General features: G+C 40.7%; 1 protein-coding gene across 7 annotated transcripts in view; it reads right to left on the reverse strand.

The window, feature by feature from the left end:
- ATP9B (ATPase phospholipid transporting 9B (putative)) overlaps positions 1–16,817 on the reverse strand; it is a 468,039-nt gene extending 451,222 nt beyond the window's left edge. For 6 of the 7 annotated variants that reach the window (XM_077135187.1, XM_077135182.1, XM_077135183.1 and 3 more), the window contains exon 1: positions 16,691–16,817. In XM_077135187.1, the coding sequence (XP_076991302.1) occupies positions 16,691–16,764 (74 nt within the window). In that variant the 5' untranslated portion in view covers positions 16,765–16,817. The remainder of the gene's footprint in view (positions 1–16,690) is intronic. The other variant, XM_077135184.1, reaches the window with a different exon arrangement.
- Positions 16,818–20,836: the final 4,019 nt, after the last annotated feature.

Here is a 20,836-nt window from a genome sequence, read left to right on the forward strand (position 1 = left end):
GAGATCAGAACCTACCTGGAGATGAATGAACATGAGAATACAACATATCAGAACTAATGATATGCAGCAATGCTGCTCTGAGTGGGAAATGTATTGCCCTAAATGTCTATATTAAAACACAAGATAGAGCAAAACTCGAGGACTTAACTGTTCACCTGAAGGAAATAGAGAAAGAACAGCAAACTAACCCCAAAGCAAACAGAAGAGAAATAACAAAGATTAAAGCACAGTTGAATGAACTAGAGAACAACAATAACAATACAATCACAGAAAGAATCAATAAAACCAAAAGTTGGATCTTTAAGAAAATCAATAAAATCGATGGGCCACTAGCAAGGCTGACGAAGAAAAAAAGAGAGAGAATCCAAACAAACAAAATCAGAAATGAGAGAGGGGTCATTACCACAGACCCTGAAGAAATAATAAAAAAAAAAATTATAGGAGGATACTATGAACAACTATATGGCAAGAAACTAGACAACTTAGATGAAATGGACAATTTCCTGGAAATGCAAACAAGCTGCAATGACTCAAGAAGAAACAGAAGAGCTCAACAAACCAGTCACAAGTAAAGAGACTCAAACAGTCATCAAAAATCTTTCTACAAAGAAAAACCCAGGACCAGATGGCTTCACAGGGGAATTTTATCAAACATTCCAAAAAGAACGAACACCAATCCTGCTCAAATTTTTCCAAAAAATACTGAGGAAAAGGGAATACTACCTAACTCATTTTATGAAGGTAACATGACTTTAATACCAAAACAGGACAAAACTACAGACCAATCACTTGAATGAACAAAGATGCAAAAATTCTCAACAAAGTATTTGCTAATCAAATCCAACAGCACATTAAAAGAATTACACATCACAACCAGTGGGGTTTATACCAGGAATGCAAGGATGGTTCAACACAACAAAATCAGTTAACATAATAAAGCACATCAACAAATCAAAAGGGAAAAAACATATGATCATCTCGATTAATGCTACAAAAGCATTCCACAAAATTCAACATCCTTTTCTGATTAAACACTTCAAAAGGTAGGAATGAAAGGTAACTTCCTCAACATGATAAAAGGCACATATGGAAAACCCATAGCCAGCATCATACTCAATGGTGAGAGGCTGAAAGCTTTCCCCTAAGATCGGGAATGAGACAAGGAAGCCCTCAGTCACCACTATTATTCAAAATTGTACTAGAACTTCTAGCTAGAGCAATCAGGCAGGCATTCAAATTGGAAAAGAAGATGTAAAACTTTCATTATTTGCAGATAATATGATACTTTACTTGGAAAATCCTGAGAAATCTGAAACAAAGTTACTTGAGCTAATAATCAAATTCAGCAAGGTGGCAGGTTATAAAATTAATGTGCAAAAAATCAGTAATGTTTCTGTACACAAGCAATTACCTAATCAAGGAGCCAACTAAGGAAAAAATTCCATTCAAAATAGCAACTAAAAGAATCAAGTATCTAGGAATGAACTTGACTAGGGATATAAAGGACTTGTACACAGGGAGCTACATAACATTGTTAAAAGAAATCTAAGAAGACCTAAATAGGTGGAAAGATATTCTGTGCTCATGTATAGGAAGGATAAATTCAGTTAAGATGTCAATTCTACCCAAACTGATCTACATATTCAATACAGTACCAATCAAAATTCAATCAACCTACTTCGAAGACTTGGCAAACCTAGTTACCAAATTCATCTGGAAGAGAAAGAAACTCTGAATAGCTAAAAGCATCCTAAAAAAGAAGTAAATGGGAGGATTAACACTTTCAGATTTTAAAACTTATTATAAAGCCACAGTGGCAAAACAACATGATACTGGCCCAAAGATAGAAGTATTGACCAATGGAATCTAATCAAAACTGCAGAAATAGACCACCAAGTCTACGGTAAACTAATTTTTGACAAGGACCCTGTATTAGTTAGGGTTCTCTAAAGAGACAGAATCAACAGGGAACACTTGCAAATATGAAATTTATAAAAGTGTCTCATGTGTCCGCAGGAACACAGCGTCCAAAATCCACTGGGCAGGCTGCGAAGCCAACAACTCCGATGGATGGCCTGGATGAACTCCACAGGAGAGGCTCACCAGCCAAAGCAGGAATGGAATGGAACCCGTCTCCTCTGAGTCCTCCTTAAAAGGCTTCCCATGATTAGATTTAGCATCACTAATTGCAGAAGACACTCCCCTTTGGCTGATTACAAATGGAATCAGCTGTGGATGCAGCTGACGTGAACATGGCCTAATCCTATGAAATGTCCTCATTGCAACAGACAGGCCAGCGCTTGCCCAATCAGATAAACAGGTACCACAACTTGGCCAAGTTGACAAGTGTCCTTAACCATGACAGACCCCAAATCCACTGAACTGGGACAAAATAGTCTTCTCAATACATCAGCATGGGAGAATTCGATATCAATAGTCAGAAGAATGAAAGAGGACCCTTACCTTACACCTTATACAAAAGTTAACTCAAATTGGATCAAACACCTAAACATAAGAACCAGTACCATAAAGCTCCTAGAAGAAAATATAGGGAAACATCTTCAAGACCTAGTAATAGGAGGTAGCGTCCTAAACTTTACAAAAAGCACAAGCAACAAAATAAAAAATAGATTAATGGGTACTCCTGAAAACCAAATGCTTCTTCACCTCAAAAGACTTTGTCAAAAAGGTAAAGAGGCAGCCAATTCAATGGGAGAAAATATTTTGAAATCACATATTGGATAAAGGCTTGATATCCTGTATATACAAAGAAATCGTACAACTCAACAACACCAAGACAAGCAACCCAATTATAAAGTGGGCTAAAGACATGAATTGACATTTTTCTGAAGACCAAATACAAATGGCTAGAAAGGACAAGAAGGAATGCTCATTCTCATTACCTACAAGGGAAATGCAGATCCAGACTACAATGAGATAGCACCACACACCTATAAGAATGGCTGCTATTAAACAACAGGAAACTACCCATGTTGGAGAGGATGTGGAGAACTTGGGACACTTGAGTACTGGTGGTGGGAATGTATAATGGTATAGCCACTATGGAAGACAGTCTGGCAATTCGTCAGAAAACTAAATATCAAGCTACCCTATGACCCGTCAATACCACTATTTGGTATATTCCCAGAAGAGCTGAAAGCATTGATACAGAGATTTTCACACTGATGTTCATAACAGCACTATTCACAATCACTAAAAGATGGAAACAAACTAAGTGCCCACAACAGACAAGTGGATTAACAAAATGTGGTATATACATACGATGGCAAATTATGCAGCAGTAAGACAAAATGATGTCCTGAACCACATGACAAGATGGATGTGCCTTGAGGACATACTGCTGAGTGAAATAAGCCAGACACAAAAGGACAGCTACTGCATGATTCCACTGTTATGACCATGGTAAAGGTAAAATCAGAGGCTTAAATACAGAATATAGGGGACCTAGAGATATACAGAAACTTGAGATGGGCGAACAGTTTGCTAATGAGGTTGAACTCAACTGTACAGGAATAGACAGAAGTGAAGACAGTTCACTACTCGGTCTATAAGTAATATTACCATACTGAAAGTGAACATGATTGAAAGGAGTTGTATAGACTCATGTGTCTCAACAATTAACACTACAAATATAAATAAGTTCTTGCATGAATTACTACAAAGGTATGAATCTTGTACAAAGAATGTAAGATTTTGGAGTATGGGGGGGAAATAATATTGCATACTCTGGGCTATGTTTAACAGGAAAACATCAACAGTACAGCAGCAATACCTAGGGTACATTATGGGGGAGGGGACAAGACTTAGGGGAAGTTTGGATTTCCATTTGGTGAGGGTATGGTTGTTGTCTATCTTTCTCTTGGGAACAATGAAATTTTCTAAAACTGACAGTGCTGATGGACTGCTGACTTTGGACATTATACATGAGGCCCAGAAGATAGAGGTGGCTGAAAGATGCACTGTCTGAGAAGTAAACTGGTGAACAACGATGTAACAATATGATCAAACACGGTGCTTGTGCTGGTTTGAAAGGAAGCATGCCCCCTAAGAAAAGCCATGTTTTAATATAAGTTCCATTTCATAAAGGTAGAATAATCTCTATTCAATACTGTATGTTTGAAATTGTAATCAGATCATCTCCCTGGGTGATGTGATTTAGTCAAGAATGGCTGTTAAACTGGATTAGGGGATGGCATGTCTCCACCCATCTGGGTGGGTCTTGATTGGTTTATTGGAGTCCGATAAAAGAGGAAATACTTTGGAGAAAGAGATTCAGAGAGAGCAGAATGACATAGCCACAAGAAGCAGAGTCCACCAGCCAGTGACCTTTGGAGACGAAGAAGGAAAATGCCTCCCGGGATGCTTCATGAAACCAGAAGCCAGGAGAGGAAGCTAGCAGATGACGCTGTATTCGCCATGTGCCCTTCCAGCCAAGAGAGAAGCCCTGACTGTGCTCACCATGTGCCTTCTCACTTGAGAGAGAAACCCTGAACTTCATTGGCCTTCTTGAACCAAGGTATCTGTCCCTGGATGCCTTAGATTGGACATTTCTATAGACTTGTATTAATTGGGACATTTTCTCAGCCTTAGAACTGTAAACCAGCAACTCATTAAATTCCCCCTTTTAAAGGCCATTCCGTTTCTGGTATATTGCATTCTGGCAGCTAGCAAACTAGAACAGTGCTGCTACAAAAAGGAATGAAGTTGTGAGGTATGCAACATGGTGAATGAACCTATGGGACTTTTGGTGAGGCAAAATAAGTCACAAACAAAAGAGCAAATAGCATATGATCTCATTAAGAAAATACTTATAAGAAAATTGGGGCTTAGATTGTAAGCTCTGATAGCAGTCACCTTTAGTCCAGAATGATAATTGTTATTTCTGGATTTTGAGGGGCTACTTTATATATATATATAACCTGGTATTTGGAAAAGAATGAAGCTGACTGGGTCAGGATTAAGGTAATTCAAAATACAGGGGAAAGGAAGATATTACCTGTATTTTAGAACTTTGCCTATTCTTTGAGACCCAAGGAAGAAAGTTTTATTATGTTAGAACCTAGATTTTCAGTATAACATAATCTAACTCACCTGTCTGGACAGATCATTTAAACAATCCAAACACAGGGAGCCCAGAATAAGAATGAAAGCCTTTAATCCTGTATAGTTTAACACAATACCTGGATACATCCCAGAGTATATTAAGCAGATAATCAAAAAGTATTGGCAAAGTCCCTTGAGGGACAGGAGAAAAATTATGGTCTATTAAACCGTACCACCGAGGAAACCCTGGATACTCTGCCAAACATTAGGGACACCCAAATTAATAGGCCAAGTCCTCAATCTTGTAAAGCTTATGAATGTAGCAGAAAAGCTTAGCCTACCTATAGGTATGCTTAAGAGTCACCTCTGGAGGACTTTTTTCATTGCTCAAATGTGGCCTTTCTCTAAGTCCAATTCTTCAAGTGAAACCATTGCCGTCCCCCCAAAATGGCACATGACATCCAGGGACGAAAGTCTCCCTGGCCACATGGGAGATGACCCCCAGGGATAAGTGTGGCCCTGGCACTGTGAAATCAACAATTCCATCCTGACCAAAAGGGGGGAAAGAAGTGTAACAAATAAGCATCAGTGGCTGAGAGAGTTCAAATAGTCTAAAGGCTACTCTGAAGGTCACTCTTAAGCATGCTTCAATTAGACATTGCTGTCTATACTAACTTGCCAAACCCCAACCAAAACCATTCCAGCCAATCCTAAAGAGTACCTAGGGCATTGTAAGATTCTACAAAGGTTCCATGCACTAGGGTAACTCTCCCAAACCTACAAACTCCAAGTGAGTCCTTGGACCAGATAAGTCCAGAAATAAGAAGGCCCATCCCCAATCTCGTATTATCCATCCCCTATCCCCCATTATCGACAGTCCCTTCTAATATGAAAAATATAGAAGGGGCACAGCCCAAATACCCCTAAAGAGTGGGAGAAAGATCAAAGGTGATGGTGAATTTATACAGAGAATATTGGGTTTAACATATGAGTATGAGTGCTGAATCATTATACTGATTATTTCTCTTTTAGCCTCCAGTGACTTAGGGCAGCTAGAAATGAAAACTTTAAATTGTGGAATTATAAACCATACCAAACTCTGAACTCTGCTCTATAACTAACTGTTGTGATGTACTTTGATTATTGTTTTTATATACATATATAATTTAAAGAGAAAGAGGAGTATAAAAAAGAAGATAGAATTTAAAAAATGAATATGACTGCCGAATCGTCATACTGATATTTCTGTTGATCTTCAGTGTCTCGGAGCAGCTAGAAGGAAAAAAATATATCATGGAACTGTAACCCATACCAACCTTGAAAATCTGTTCCATAACTATTTGTTAAAATATACTTAGAAAACTTTTTGTTTTTTTTGTATATATGTTATATTTCACAAAGAAAAAATTGTTTAAAAAAAGACACACAGATTAGAAATGAATAAGTAAAACAGTCCCTATTTGCACATGACATGTGTGGTAGTTAGATTCCGTTGTCAACTTGGCTAGGTGAAGGCGCCTAGTTCTGTTGTGCACATGACATGAGCCAATGGTACGTGAACCTCATCTGTTGCTCATTACATCTGCAGTCGGCTAGGAGGCGTGCCTGCTGTAATGAATGATGTTTGATTTAATTGGCTGGTGCTTAAATGAGAGAGCTCAATGTAGCACAGCCTAAGCAGCTCAGCATACCTCATCTCAGCACCCACAGCTCAGCCCAGCCCTTTGGAGATGCAGAAAGAAATCACCACGGGGAAAGTTGTTGGAACCCAGAGGCCTGGAGAGTAGGCCAGCAGAGATGGTCCTGTGCCTTCCCACGTAAGAAAGAACCTCAGTTGAAAGTTAGCTCCCGTTCCTCTGAAGAACTAATGAAATAAATCCCCTTTTATTAAAAGCCAATCTGTCTCTGGTGTGTTGCATTCCGGCAGCTAGCAAACTAGAACAACATGACTGTCTACATAAAAAATTCCAAGTAATCAAAAAAAAAAAAAAAGTCCACCTGGAACTACAGAGTTCAACAAAGTTGCAAGATACAAGGTAAATATGCAAAAATCAACTTCATTTCTACATATAGGCAATAAACTTGCAGAATCCAAATTAAAAATTAAAATTAAAAATTAAAATACCAAACAATCACTCAATAAAATGAATGCTTAGGTACAGATCTAACAAAACATGTACAGGACTTGTACACTAAACAATACTGAAGAAAAAAATTATTGCAGATGTATTAAGCAGAGAGATGAACTATGTTCATGGTTTGGAAGACTCACTATAGTAGAGGTATCAGTTCTCCCTAAATTATTACTCAGGTTAAAAAGTAACTCCTTACAAATCCCAGCAAGGTTATTTCGTAGCTATGACAAGATTACTCTAAAACTTATATAGAAAGGAAAAGGAATCAGATTAGCTAAAGCAATTTTGAAAAAGGAGAATCAAGTGGGAGGAATCACCCTAGCCCATTTTAAGACTCACTGCACATCCACAACAATCAAGGCTGTGTAACTGGTGAGAGGACAGACACACAGATCAATGGGACCAAACAGTGAATCCTGAAATAGTATGGAAAACTGATTTTTGACAAAGGTGAAAAGTAACTCAAAAGAGGAAGTGCACTCTTCAACAAATGATGCCAGAGCAATTAGAAATTCTTAAGCAAAAAAAAAAAAAAAAAATGAACCACAAGCTAAACCTCACAACTTATACAGAAAATAACACCAAACTGATCATAGATTTAAAAAGTAAAATGTAAAACTATAATACTTAAGAAGGAAATATGAGAAAATCTGCCAGATCTAGGACTTGGAAACAGCTCTTAGACTTGACACCAAAAGTACAACCCATAAGAGAAAAAGATCAATACACTGGGTTTCAGCAAAAATTTTAAAAAGACTGTGTTAAGAGGATAAAAAGGCAGGCTCTAGACTGGGTTGAGAAAAATTGTTACAAATCATATGAAAGGACACATTTCCATAACTATTTAAATAACTCTCAAAACCCAATCGAAGCTCAATAAAATAAACCAGTCCAATTAAAAACTGTGCATAAAACACAAAGAGATATATCACCAGAGAAAATTTACAGATGGCATATAAGCACAAGAAAAGATGTTCAACATCACTAGCCATTTAGGGAAATGCAAATTTAGAACACTATGAATTAACATCATATACCCTTAAAACGGCTAAAATTTTAAATGGTGATCATATCAGATGCTGCAAGGATGTGGAAAAACTGGCTCTTATAAGTGGCTGGCCTCAAACCATAAACGGCATTGCTTTACATTAGTCTTTTCTCCACCTCTATACTTTCCAGAGCTAATCTGACAGGTGGGCATAATTTGAGTACATGGAGGAGAAGGAGGGATGGCAAGCAGTAGTCTTATCTAGGGTTCTCATTTACAATACTTTCCATGTTTCACACAAACCTATCTCTGGTGTCATCACTCAAACGACAAGCCCAACTCTCCAGTGGGTTTATGTAGACCGTCGGCTTCCTCTTTGTACTTACTTTTCATGCACGCAGGCTTTCTCAAACTGGGAACAGCAGACCACAGCCTCACTGCTCAACATCTCTGAAGCAGAGCTATGCTTGACCCCGCAAGAGGAAAGGGCTCCCACTTCCACTCCTTCCTGTCATCCTTTACAATAGCTACATTCCCGACTCTGCCAACAAGCAAAACTACTACATTTCTGAAGTCTTCCCTGATCCCAACCCCAACCAGGACAGAATCAGATGCCCCAGCCAGGGCGCTTATAGGACCTACAACAGGAGAATACACATTTTCTTCAAGCACCCATGGGGCAATAACCAAAACAGATAATATCAACAAATGTAATTAAACTGAAATCATACGAACTGTGCTCTCTGACCATAACAGAATCAAACTAGAAATCAAAACAGAAAAACAGGAAATCTCTAATCACATAAAAACTAAATATCACAGCACTAAACAATCTATGAGTCAAAGAAGAAGCTTTAAATATTAAAAAAAAAAAAGAAAAAATACGTGCAATGGCGGCTCAGTGGCAGAGTTCTCACCTGCCATGCCAGAGACCCAGGCTCAATTCCTGGTGCCTACCAATGGAAAAAAAAAATTAAATGAAAATAAAAATACAATGTATCAAAATATGTGAGGTGCAGCTCAAGCAGTATTGAGAGGGAAATTTTCAACACAAAATGCTTATATCAAAATGAAGAAAGATCTTAAATCAGTCATCTAAGTTCCTATCTCAAGAAACTAGATAAAGAACAAAGTAAACCCAAAGCAAACAGAGGGAAAAATAAAATGATGCTGGGGAAAAAAAGGGGAAACAATGGAGAAAAATCAGGGAAACCAAAATTGGCTCTTATAATAAAATAAATAAATAAATATGGCAAAACTCGAGCAAGACTGACAAAGAAAAAGAGAGGGAAGGGTAAAACAGAAAAAATAGACAGACCCCACAGTCATTAAAACAGTAATATGGGAATACTTTGACAACTCAGAAGAAATGGACCAATTCCTCAAAAATCATAGCTAACAGAACTCAACCAGCATCAAACAGATAATCTGAATGGTCCTATAATCATTAAAAAAATTGAATTTGGATGACTTCTGGGTCAAGATGGCAGCTTAAAAACATGCGCATTTTAGTTCATCCTCCAGAACAACTACTAAATAACCAGAAACAGTACAGAACAGTTCCCGGAGCCATGACAGTAACCGGACACACAGCGTACCCCACTCTGGACCAGCTAGACCGGCTGTGAGCACCCCCCAGAACCGTGAGTTCCCAAAGCTGTGGCGGCCAGTGCCGCTCCCCCACAGGCCGCTTCCCAGAGGGGAAAGGAAAGGACCAGCAGCACGAACTGGGCACAATTAAACGCCAATTGTGGAACTAATTAACAAATTCTGACTACTAAAAAAAGGCCCCCAGCTTAGGTGAACTTGATCAAAGCGGAGGCTGCTCATTCCTGCCCCGGAACCAAGGGGGCAGGACTGACAGAAAAAAGGGGAAAAAAAAGAAGGAAACAGAGGTTTTTGTGGCTGTGTTTCTACAAAGGCTTGCCTGCCTCTGGATACAGCAGTAGGACTTTTCAGGCTGCAACTGCCCCAGGCATAGGCAGAAGTGAGCTCTTTTGGGGGCTTATCTGGAGCCTGTGCCTTCCCCAGGGGAGGGGTGAAGCCCCACCCAGGTGGAATCCCTCCATCAAGGAATTCAGACACCAGGGCTTGGTAATTTGAAGCCATTAAAACCAGCCTACAACCTCTCCTCTGTCTCCACCACGCCCCCAGCAGGGAGAGTCTGGCAAAGTTAAAGGGACCGTATCATCTTATGCTGGTGGGACCTGCAGTCAGACAAGTGCCACACACAGGGCAGGATAAGAAAAGAGTCCAGAGACTTCACAGGAAAGTCTTTCAACCTGCTGGGTCTCACCCTCAGGGAAAACCGACGCAGGTGACTCTTTCCTCCTGATAGGAGGCCAGTTTAGTCCGGGAAAATCTGGCTGGGGTCTATAATATCTAAGTAGACCCTCCTGAGTGTGTGGGGGGAAAAGGCACCACACAAGCAGGGCAAGAAACAAGAAAACAAGAACTGAAAAATTCTCCTCTGTTAAACAAAACTTAAGCTAAAGGTCCAGATAAAGCTGAACTGAACGTCAAAGAACAGATAGATAACAAATTCATCCAGCAAGAAAACCCTAGGTAAAAGAAGTGAAAGCAATCTCCAGAATAAACTAATTAAGGTAATTAAATGCCTAGACGCCAGCAAAAAATAACAAATCACACTAGGAAAATTGAAGATAAGGCCCAGTCAAAGGAACAAACCAACAATTCAAACGACATACAGGAACTGAAACAATTAATTCAGAATGTATGAACAAACATGGAAAACTTCATCGAAAACCAAATCAATGAATTGAGGGAGGATATAAAGAAGGCAAGGAAGGAACAAAAAAGAAGAAACCGAAAGTCTAAAAAAACAAATCACAGAACTTATGGGAATGAAAGACACAGTAGAAGAGATGAAAAAAACAATGGAAACCTACAATGGTAGATTTAGAGAGACAGAACATAGGATCTCTAAACTGGAGGACGGAATATCTGAAATCCGACAAGAAACAGAAACTCTAGGGAAAAAAAATGGAAAAATATGAGCAGGGACTCAGGGAATTGAAAGACAATATGAAGCGCATGAATATACATGTTGTGGGTGTCCCAGAAGGAGAAGGGAAGGGAAAAGGAGGAGAAAAACTAATGGAGGAAATTATCAATGAAAATTTCCCAAGTCTTATGAAAGACTTAAAATAACAGATCCAAGAAGTGCAGTGTACCTCAAAGAGAATAGATCCAAATAGACATACTCCAAGACATTTAATAATCAGAATGTCAGAGGTCAAAGAGAAACAGAGGATCTTGAAAGCAACAAGAAAAGCAATCCATCACTTACAAGGGAAGCCCAATAAGACTATGCGCAGATCTCTCAGCAGAAACCATGGAGGCGAGAAGACAGTGGGATAATATATTTAAATTATTAAAAGAGAAAAACTGCCAACCAAGAATTCTATATCCAGCAAAACTGTCCTTCAAAAATGAGGGAGAAATTAAAACATTTTCAGACAAAAAATCACTGAGAGAATTTGTGACCAAAAGACCAGCTCTGCAAGAAATACTAAAGGGAACACTAGAGACAGATATGAAGACAGAAGAGAGAGGTGTGGAGAAGAGTGTAGAAAGGAAGAATATGAGTAAAGGTAAAAAGAAGGAAACTTAGATATGACATATAAAATCCAGAAGGCAAAATAGTAGAAGAAAGTACTACCCATGCAGTAATAACACTGAATGGTAGTGGATTAAACTCTCCAATCAAAAGACATAGTCTGGCAGAATGGATTAAAAAGCAGGACCCATCTATATGCTGTCTCTACTCAAAGGACACGAGGCCAAGGACACAAATGGACATTTGCACACCAATGTTTACAGCAGCATTATTAACAATTACCAAGAGATGGAAACAGCCAAAATGTCCATCAACAGACAGTTGGCTAAACAAATTGTGACATTTACATAAGATGGAATATTATGCAGCTGTAAGACAGAATAAAGTTATGAAGTATGTAATAACATGAATGGACCTTAAGGACATTATGCTGAGTGTGATTAGCCAGAAACAAAAGGACAAATACTGTATGGTCTCACTGATATGAACTGACATTAGTGAATAATCTTGGAATATTTCCTTGGTAACAGAGACCATCAGGAGATAGAAATAGGGTAAGATATTGGGTAATTGGAACTGAAGGGATACAGATTGTGCAACAGAACTGAATATAAAAACTCAGAAATGGACAGCACAATATTACCTAACTGTAATATAATTATGTTAAAACACTGAATGAAGCTGCATATGAGAATGATAGAGGGAGGAGGGCTGGGGCATAAATGAAACCAAAGAAAGACAGAAGATAAAGATTGAGATGGTGTAACCTAGAAATGCCTAGAGTGTATAATGATAGTGACTAAATGTACAAATTTAAAAAATGTTTCTGCATGAGGAAGAACAAAAGAATGTCATTACTGCAGTGTGCTGAAAATAGATGGTACTGAATATTTTAAAATTTCAACTAATATGTGAGACTAAAGCAAAAATGTTTATTTGGTACAAACCTATACTTTGACTAGTGCATCTCCTAATATAACTTATGTAGATAGTTGATTGAACACCTTAAGTACATGGAACTTTGTATAGGACATGAGATTTTGTTGGTTTGTCCAGGTGATGCCCTGATGAATCCCAGAGTGATTTGACCAGTGAAAGGAAAAGTATTTGCAAAGTCCCCTTTGGGGAATGGTGAGAACGGGGGAAAACTCAACTTCCCCAAGCTGAATTCTTGATATTCTCACAAGCAGTGTGGACAACCAAAGCTATAGGCTGAGCCCCCAGTCTTGGGGTTTGTTCATATGAAACTTAACCCCACAGGGGATAGGTCAAGCCTACTTAAAATTAAGCCTAAGAGTCACCCCCAAGAGAACCTCTTTTGTTGCTCAGATGGGGCCTCTCTCTCCAGCCAACACAGCAAGCAGACTCACCACCCTCCCCCTGTGTACGTGGGACATGACTACCAGGGGTGTGGATCTTCCTGGCAGCATGGGACAGAAATCGCAGAATGAGCTGAGACCCAGCATCAAGGGATTGAGAAAACCTTCTTGACCAAAAGGGGGAAGAGTGAAATGAGACAAAGTGTCAATGGCTGAGAGATTCCAAACAGAGTTGAGAGGTTATCCTGGAGGTTATTCTTATGCATTAAGTAGATATCACCTTGTTATCCAAGATGTAATGGAGAAGCTGGAGGGAACTGCCTGAAAATGTAGAGCTGTGTTCCAGTAGCCATGCTTCTTGATGATGATTGTATAATGATATAGCTTTCACAATGTGACTGTGTGATTGTGAAAACCTTGTGTCTGATGCTCCTTTTACCTACCTTGTCAACAGATGAGAGGAACATATGGAATAAAAATAAATAATAGGGGGAACAAATGTTAAAATAGATTAGTTTGAAATGCTAGTGATCAATGAAAGGGATCAGTAAGGGGTATGGCCTGTAAATTTTTTTTTTTCTATTTGTTATATTTTTCTGTTGTCTTTTTATTCCTTTTTCTGAATTGATGCTAATGTTCTGGGAAATGATCATGATGATGAATATGCAACTATGTGATGATATTGTGAATTGCTGAGTGTATGTGTTGGGAATGTTTGTGTTTCTTGTAATTTTTTTAATTAATAAAAAAATTTAAAAATAAATAAATAAATAAATAAATAACAGGTGGAACAATGTTAAAATAAATTTACTAGATTAAAATGCTGGTGAGTAATGAAAGGGAGGGGTAAGGAGTATGGTATGTACGAATTTTTTTTCTGTTTTCTTTTGATTTCTTTTTCTGAATTGATGCAACTGCTCTATGAAATGATCATGCTGATGAATATGCAATTATGTGATAAAAAAAGAATGTTCACAAAAAAAAAAACAAAAATTGAATTTGTAGTTTACAAGCTCCCAGGGGGAAATTTGGCAGACCCAAGTGATTTCACTGAAAAATTTTACCAAATGTTTAAAGAATTAGCACCAGCAGATACTAGATAATACACTGATACTGTTTTAAGTTGCTAAATTTGTAGCAATTTGTTATAATAGCAACAGAAACTAACACACTGTACTTCCAGCCCCTGCCTCAGTATCTCCAGCAGAGACAACTATAAACTGAGAATCAGAACTTAATAGTTTACCAACTCACAGCAATATGCACCATATCCTTCCACTACCAAGTCCACTGGTCCCCAGGATCCCAGTCCAAATTTTTACATTAAAAATTTACACAGCAACAAAAAGAACAAAAAAAATGTACACAGCAGAAAATGTTTCAAGGACTGGGCATGGAGAAGGAGGGATTACACTTGAAACCAATTAAGAATTCATGAGATACCAAAAATTCTCAATTCTATCCACAGCCAAAGGTCTTAAGATGAGCAGGGGTCAGAAAAAGAGCACTGAACCTGATCCAAACTACAGATATGAATTCCCTAATTCCAACTCTGAGAGGAGATACAATTAGCTCATGCAAATGAATTCATCTCCAATGCAGGACTCAAACCCAAGTTGGAAATTTATATTTTTAGATTCAAACTGTGCCAGCAACCTATTTTGAAACAGGTGACTGTCTTAGTTTGCTAAAGCTGTCAGAAAGCAATACATCAAAAAGGGAAAGGCTGTTAAAAAGGGGAATTAAGTTCTAAGTTCACAGTTCTAAAGCCATGAAAATATCCAAATGAAGGTGCCAACAAGAGGTTATCTTCACTCAAGAAAAACTGATGCCCTCCGGAACAGCTCTATCAGCTGGGAAGGCACCTGGCTGGTATGTGCTGGGTCTTTGGCTTCCAGACACCTCTGTCAGCTGGGAAGGCACATGGCAAGGGCTGCTAGCTTGCTCTATTGGCTTCTTCAACGGTTTTCTTTCTGCATTCCTTAAGGTCTCTGGCTGTATGGGTTCAGTTGGCTCTAAAGCTTTTTCCAAAATGGTTCCCTCTTAAAGAGGTCCAGTAAACAAAGCTACCTTGAATGGATGGCAACCTCTCCATGGAAACCACCTATGCAAAAGGCCCCACCCACAACTGGGTGAGTCACATCTCCATGGAAACAATAAAAAAGATCCCACCCAACAATATTGTATGAGAATTAAAGAGCATGGCTTTTCTGGGGTACACAACAGTTTCAACAGTGACTTATTTCCAAATAGTCATCTCCTAATATTTAACTACCTGCAGAATTACTAATACAACTCCTCTTCTAGGTAACACCAAAGTGGAAAGGGAAAATGGTATTTCTGGAGAACCCATCTCAGGCCAGCCACTGAGGGGCACCTTCGGTAGGTTCTCCAGCAATGCTCAACAATCCCAAAAGAAAAAACAGTATCCCCCAAATTAAGACTTAAAGTTTAAATGATCAAACAGTACAACATGAAACATAATTCCAATTCAGCTCTTTAACAATACAATGTGTATTCTTTTTTCTATATTGAACTAAAAGCAAAAACTATTATAAGCCTCAAATTCCAAAGAAACTGGATACTCTGTGAAATCCATGTTTCCTTTATCTTGAACGCTTATTATTTTATTTCTACAACACAAGGACAGACTTGTTCCACCTTAGCGTACCCTATTATCTTAAGTTAGTCACAAGATTTCATTACCTACATGATGCAAAAAAAATTTAATTATCAACCAAAGCAGTGTACAAATGTTCTACAAGACATGCAATTGAGAATATAAAGAAATAAGGACCCTGTAGAAAAATAAAATTTCTATACCTACAAAGATGCAATATTCCCCCCTTAGTTAAAGTTCCATTTTCTAATTTCTTTATTTCAAAAATATTCTTTTCCTCGGGGGAGAAGTAAAATAAGACTTAAATCCAAGTGGTATGAGACTTTCATTAAGTTTTAATTCCACCTCTATACTAACTGCAGCCCCCTTAAATAATCTAAGCTCTCCCAATCTCCGCTCCCTATTCCAGAAACAAAATCATCTTCAAAAAAAGTACTTTGTAAATACACGTTTAAGGAAAAAGTTCTTTACTTGCACATGTAACTGTGAAAATAATGGATTCTCAATAAGATGCACACTGGTACACTGTGATTAGAAGTTGCATCGGACCACCGCGCAGTTATAACGGAGTCTGGAACCCGGCTGCTTCCCCTTCGGGGCCGCCCGCGCGGCTGGCACTCCTCGCCACCCCTCACCTGGAGACCGGGAGGCCCACACCTGGGGGCCGGGGCGCGCTCGGGGAGGGGCCCGAGCTCCGGAGCCGCTGCCCCCGACGGCGGGGCACCCGGGCGGCCCACACCCGCGGGCGGACACACCCCAGCCTGCCCGAAGGGAGTGCGGCGGCCTCCGGGGCCCGGACTCGAACGCGAGCGGGCCCGTGGCCAGGCCGCGGGGCGGACAGGGAGGCGGCCTGGCGCCGCGCGGCGGGGCCCACCTCGGCTGTGGCCGGGGCGCTCAGACGCTCGGCCCGCCGCGCCGGCTCCCGGCGAGGGGACGCGAGGCGCCGGGGCGAGCACGCGGGGCGGTCGGCCGCGGCGGGGTTACCTGCTGTGCCGGTCGGACCCCGGCCCGGACGCCGCGGCGCTGCGCACCGGGTACAGCGGGATGTGGGCCGCCATCTTCCGGCCGCCCCTCCCCGCCCGCTCCCCGTCGATTCGCCGCCTCCCGCCCGCCGCGGCCCTGCGGCCCAGCCCGGCGAGCGCTCGCCCCTCCCCTCCGCGCTGCGCGTCCCCGGGCGACTGAGGCTCAGGACAGAGGAAGCGGCGTCCCGAGGCCACGCCCCACGACGGCGGCCCCTGACGTCACCGGGAGGCGGGGGCAGCGGGCAAGGGGCGGAGGTCTCCAGGCCCCGCCCCCGCCACGCCTCGACGGCGGCCCCGTGACGTCGTCAGGCGGCCCAGGCGGGAGCGCGAGGCGGCGCATGCGCCGTCCTCCCCTGGAAGGCGCGATCCTCTGGCCTGCGCGTGCTCCGGTGCTTGGCACCCGGACCTCCTCCTCTTGTTTGGAAGGCCCGGGAGGGGAGTGCACACCTGTTCGGGCTTCGCGTACCTGGGCCACCTGGCTAGGGGCAAGTGCCCCCCGACCAACACCGCCTTCCACAAAACAGCCTTGACCGGGAAATTGAGCCTATGGCAGGACTGACTGATAGCGTAGATTGAAATTTCTGATTAACGCCAGAAGATACAAAGAAATGACGTGACGCGTTATAGTTGCCCTGGCGCAAAGTGCGTTCAAATATAAATTGCCCTTACTATTTACCCTTCTTTGGGGGGTTGGAACTTAGGAGCACCAGTTCTCTTTCCACAACAGTGGGTTTGTCGGTGAAGGGGGTCGCTTAGGGCCGCAAACTCCACGCCCCACGCAGCTGCCCCAGCACGCCTCTCCGAAGCCCTCCTGCTCTAGGGCCTGGCTGAATAGTCCCAGGCCGCTGCACCATGGGGCCACCACGAAGACTTTCACGTGGACACTTCCATCACCAGCTCCCCGGAGTCCTCTACTTTCCCTGACTCTCCACGTGCAAATGCCCTTTTTCTCTCCCTGGTGAGAGCACTCCTTCTCTCCCACCTTCCACGCAGTCCATTTCCAGCCGCTGCTCCACTTGCTGTTCTCCCACTCAGGTCTCGGTGTTCAGCCTTGCTACCTGAGGCGTCATCTGCAGACCTCCAGCATCAGCAGTACTCGGGAGCACCTTAGAAAAGCAGAATCACTGGCTCAACCCAAGATGTAGCAAATCACAATCTGCTTTTTAAAAAAAAAAGTTTTCCTTTATTTTTCACCTAGAAGGTAGCATCCTATACATTTTGTTTGCTTCCAGGTTTTATTGAGCTGTATTCATTTGGATTCCAGCCAAATTCTACAATCAGTAACTCACAGTATCACCACTTAGTTGTGCAGTCATCATCACACTCACTTTTAGACCATTTTCTTTGCTCCAAAAAGAAAAGTATCAAACAGACGCACAAAAAAACCCCGAAACATGCCATATCCCTTATCTCCCTCTATTACTGACCCCTAGTATTGGTATGATACACCAGTTACTGTAGATGAAAGAATTTTATGGTATTATTGTTAACTTTATAGTTTGCAGTAGGTATTTGCCCCCCACGATACCACTCTATTATTAACTCTCTGTACCCGGGTGGTGCACTTGTACCAGTTCCTGCAAATGCTTATTTAAATTTGTAGTGTTAATTTGTGACATACAAGACTCCAAACAACACCTTCCAAACAAAATCACCTACAATACAGCACTATTCCTTTTATTTCCACTAGCAAAGCCACCGTCACCCCATATCTATTTCCGAAAAATAAGTTCAACTTCGTGATAGGCTATGAACATATTAAGTTACCACTCACCCTTCTCTAACTTCTGTCTGTATCTAGGTATCCTATATTCTACATTTAAGACTATGAGTTTATTCATTTTAGTTCATATTAATGAAATTATACAATATCTGTCCTTTGGTGTCTGATTTATTTCACTCGGAATTGTCTTCAAGGTTCATCCATGTTGTCACATGCTTCAGGACCTCATTCCTTCTTACTGCTTCATTACATTCCATCCTATGTCTACACCACGTTTGTTTATCCATTCTCTGTTGATGGACAGTTGGGTTGTTTACATCTTTTTGCAATTGTGAACAATGCCGCTATGAAAATCAGTCTGCAAATGTCTGTTAACGTCACTGCTTTTAGCTCTTCTGGTTATATACCAAGGAACGGAATTGCCAGGTCTTAGGGTAACTCAATATTTCGTTTTCTGAGGAACTGCCTAACTGCCCTCCACAGCAGCTGTACCATGGCATGTTCCCACCAGCAGTGAATAAGTTCCAATTTCTCCACATCCCTTCCAACATATGTAGTTTACTGTTTAATAGCAGCCATTCTTATAGGTGTGAGATGATATCTCATTGTGATTTTGATTTGATTTATCCTAATAGCTAATGAAGATGGACATTTTTTCATGTACCTTTTAGCCATTTTGGGTAGTTAGATTCAGTTGTCAACTTGGCCAGGTGAAGGCACCTAGTTCTGTTGCTGCGGACATGAGCCAATGGTACGTGAACCTCATCTGTTGCTGATTGCTTTTGCAGTTGGCTAGGAGGCATGCCTGCTGCAATGAATGATGTTTGACTTAATTGGCTGGTGCTTAGATGAGAGAGCGCAACATAGCACAGCCCAAGCAGCTCAGCATACCTCATCTCAGCTCAGCCCAGGCCTTTGGAGATGCAGAAAGGAATCACCCCGGAGAAAGTTGTTGGAATCCAGAGGCCTAGAGAGAAGGCCAGCAGAGATTGTCCTGTGCCTTCCCATGTAATAAAGAACCTCAGATGAAAGTTAGCTGCCTTTCCTCTGAAGAACTAATGAAATAAATCCCCTTTTATTAAAAGCCAGTCCGTCTCTGGTGTGTTGCATTCCGGCAACTAGCAAACTAGAACACCATTTGTATTTCCTCTTTGGAAAAATGTTATATCTTTTGCCCATTTTTATAATTGGGTTGTTTGTCCTGTTATTGTTGAATTGTTCTTATATATACTGGATATCAGGTCCTTATCAGATATATGGTTACCAAATATTCTCTCCTATTGAGTTGGCTACATTTTCTACCCTTTTGATAAAGTCCTTTGGAGCAGAGAAGTGTTCAATCTTGAGAATTTTCCATTTATCAATTTTTTTTCCATCATTGCTTATGCTTGTGTAAGGCCTTAAAAATTACCTCCTATCACTAAGTCTTGAAGCTGTTTCCCTACATTTTCTTTTAGGAGTGGTACTGGCTCTTATATTTAAGTCTTTGATCCGCTTTGAGTTAATTTTTGCATATCCAATTCTCACAACACCATTTATTGAAGTGAATACCCTGTCCCAATTCAGTGGTTTTGGGGATCTTGTCAAAAATCAATTTACCATAGATCTGAGGGTTTATTTCTGAACACTAAATTCAACTCCATTGATCAATGTGTCTATTGCTGTGAAAGTAATAAACTGTTTTGACCACTGCAGCTTTACAATAAGCTTTAAAGTCAGGAAGTGTAAGACCTCCCACTTCATTCTTTTTTTTCAGGATTTTTTTTTTGGCTATTAACAACCCCTTTCCCTTACAGATAAACTTGATAACTAACTTTTCCAATTCTGCAAAGTAGCTTGTTGGCATTTTGATTGCTACTGCATTGATCTGTAGATCAATTTGGGTAGACTTGACGTCTTAATGATACTTAGCCTTCCTATCCTTGAACACAGAATGTCTTTCCAGCTATTTAGGTCTTCTTTTATTTAAGCAATGTTTTGTAGATTTCTGAGTATAGGTCCTTTATATCCTTGGTTAAGTTTATTCCTAGGAACTTCATTCTTTTAGTTGTTATTGTGAATGGAATTTTCTTGTTAATTGCCTTTTTGGTCAGCTCATTCTTCATGTAAAGAAACACTTCTGATTTGTGTGCATTGATCTTGTATCCCACCACTCTGCTGAATTGATTAGCTCAAGTAGCTTTGTGGTAGATTTCTCAGGATTCTCCAAACATAGGATCATGTCATCTGCAGAGAATGAAAGTTGTACTTTTCTCCAATTTGGATGCCTTTTAATTCTTTTTCTTGCCTAATTGCTCTCACTAGAACCTCCGGCACAATATTGAATAACAGTAGTGACAGCGGGCACCCTTGTCTCATTGCCAATCTCAGAGGGAGGCTTTCACA

This window comes from Tamandua tetradactyla, chromosome 18 (assembly GCF_023851605.1).
Source record: "Tamandua tetradactyla isolate mTamTet1 chromosome 18, mTamTet1.pri, whole genome shotgun sequence".
In the NCBI taxonomy this organism is placed as follows: domain Eukaryota; kingdom Metazoa; phylum Chordata; class Mammalia; order Pilosa; family Myrmecophagidae; genus Tamandua; species Tamandua tetradactyla.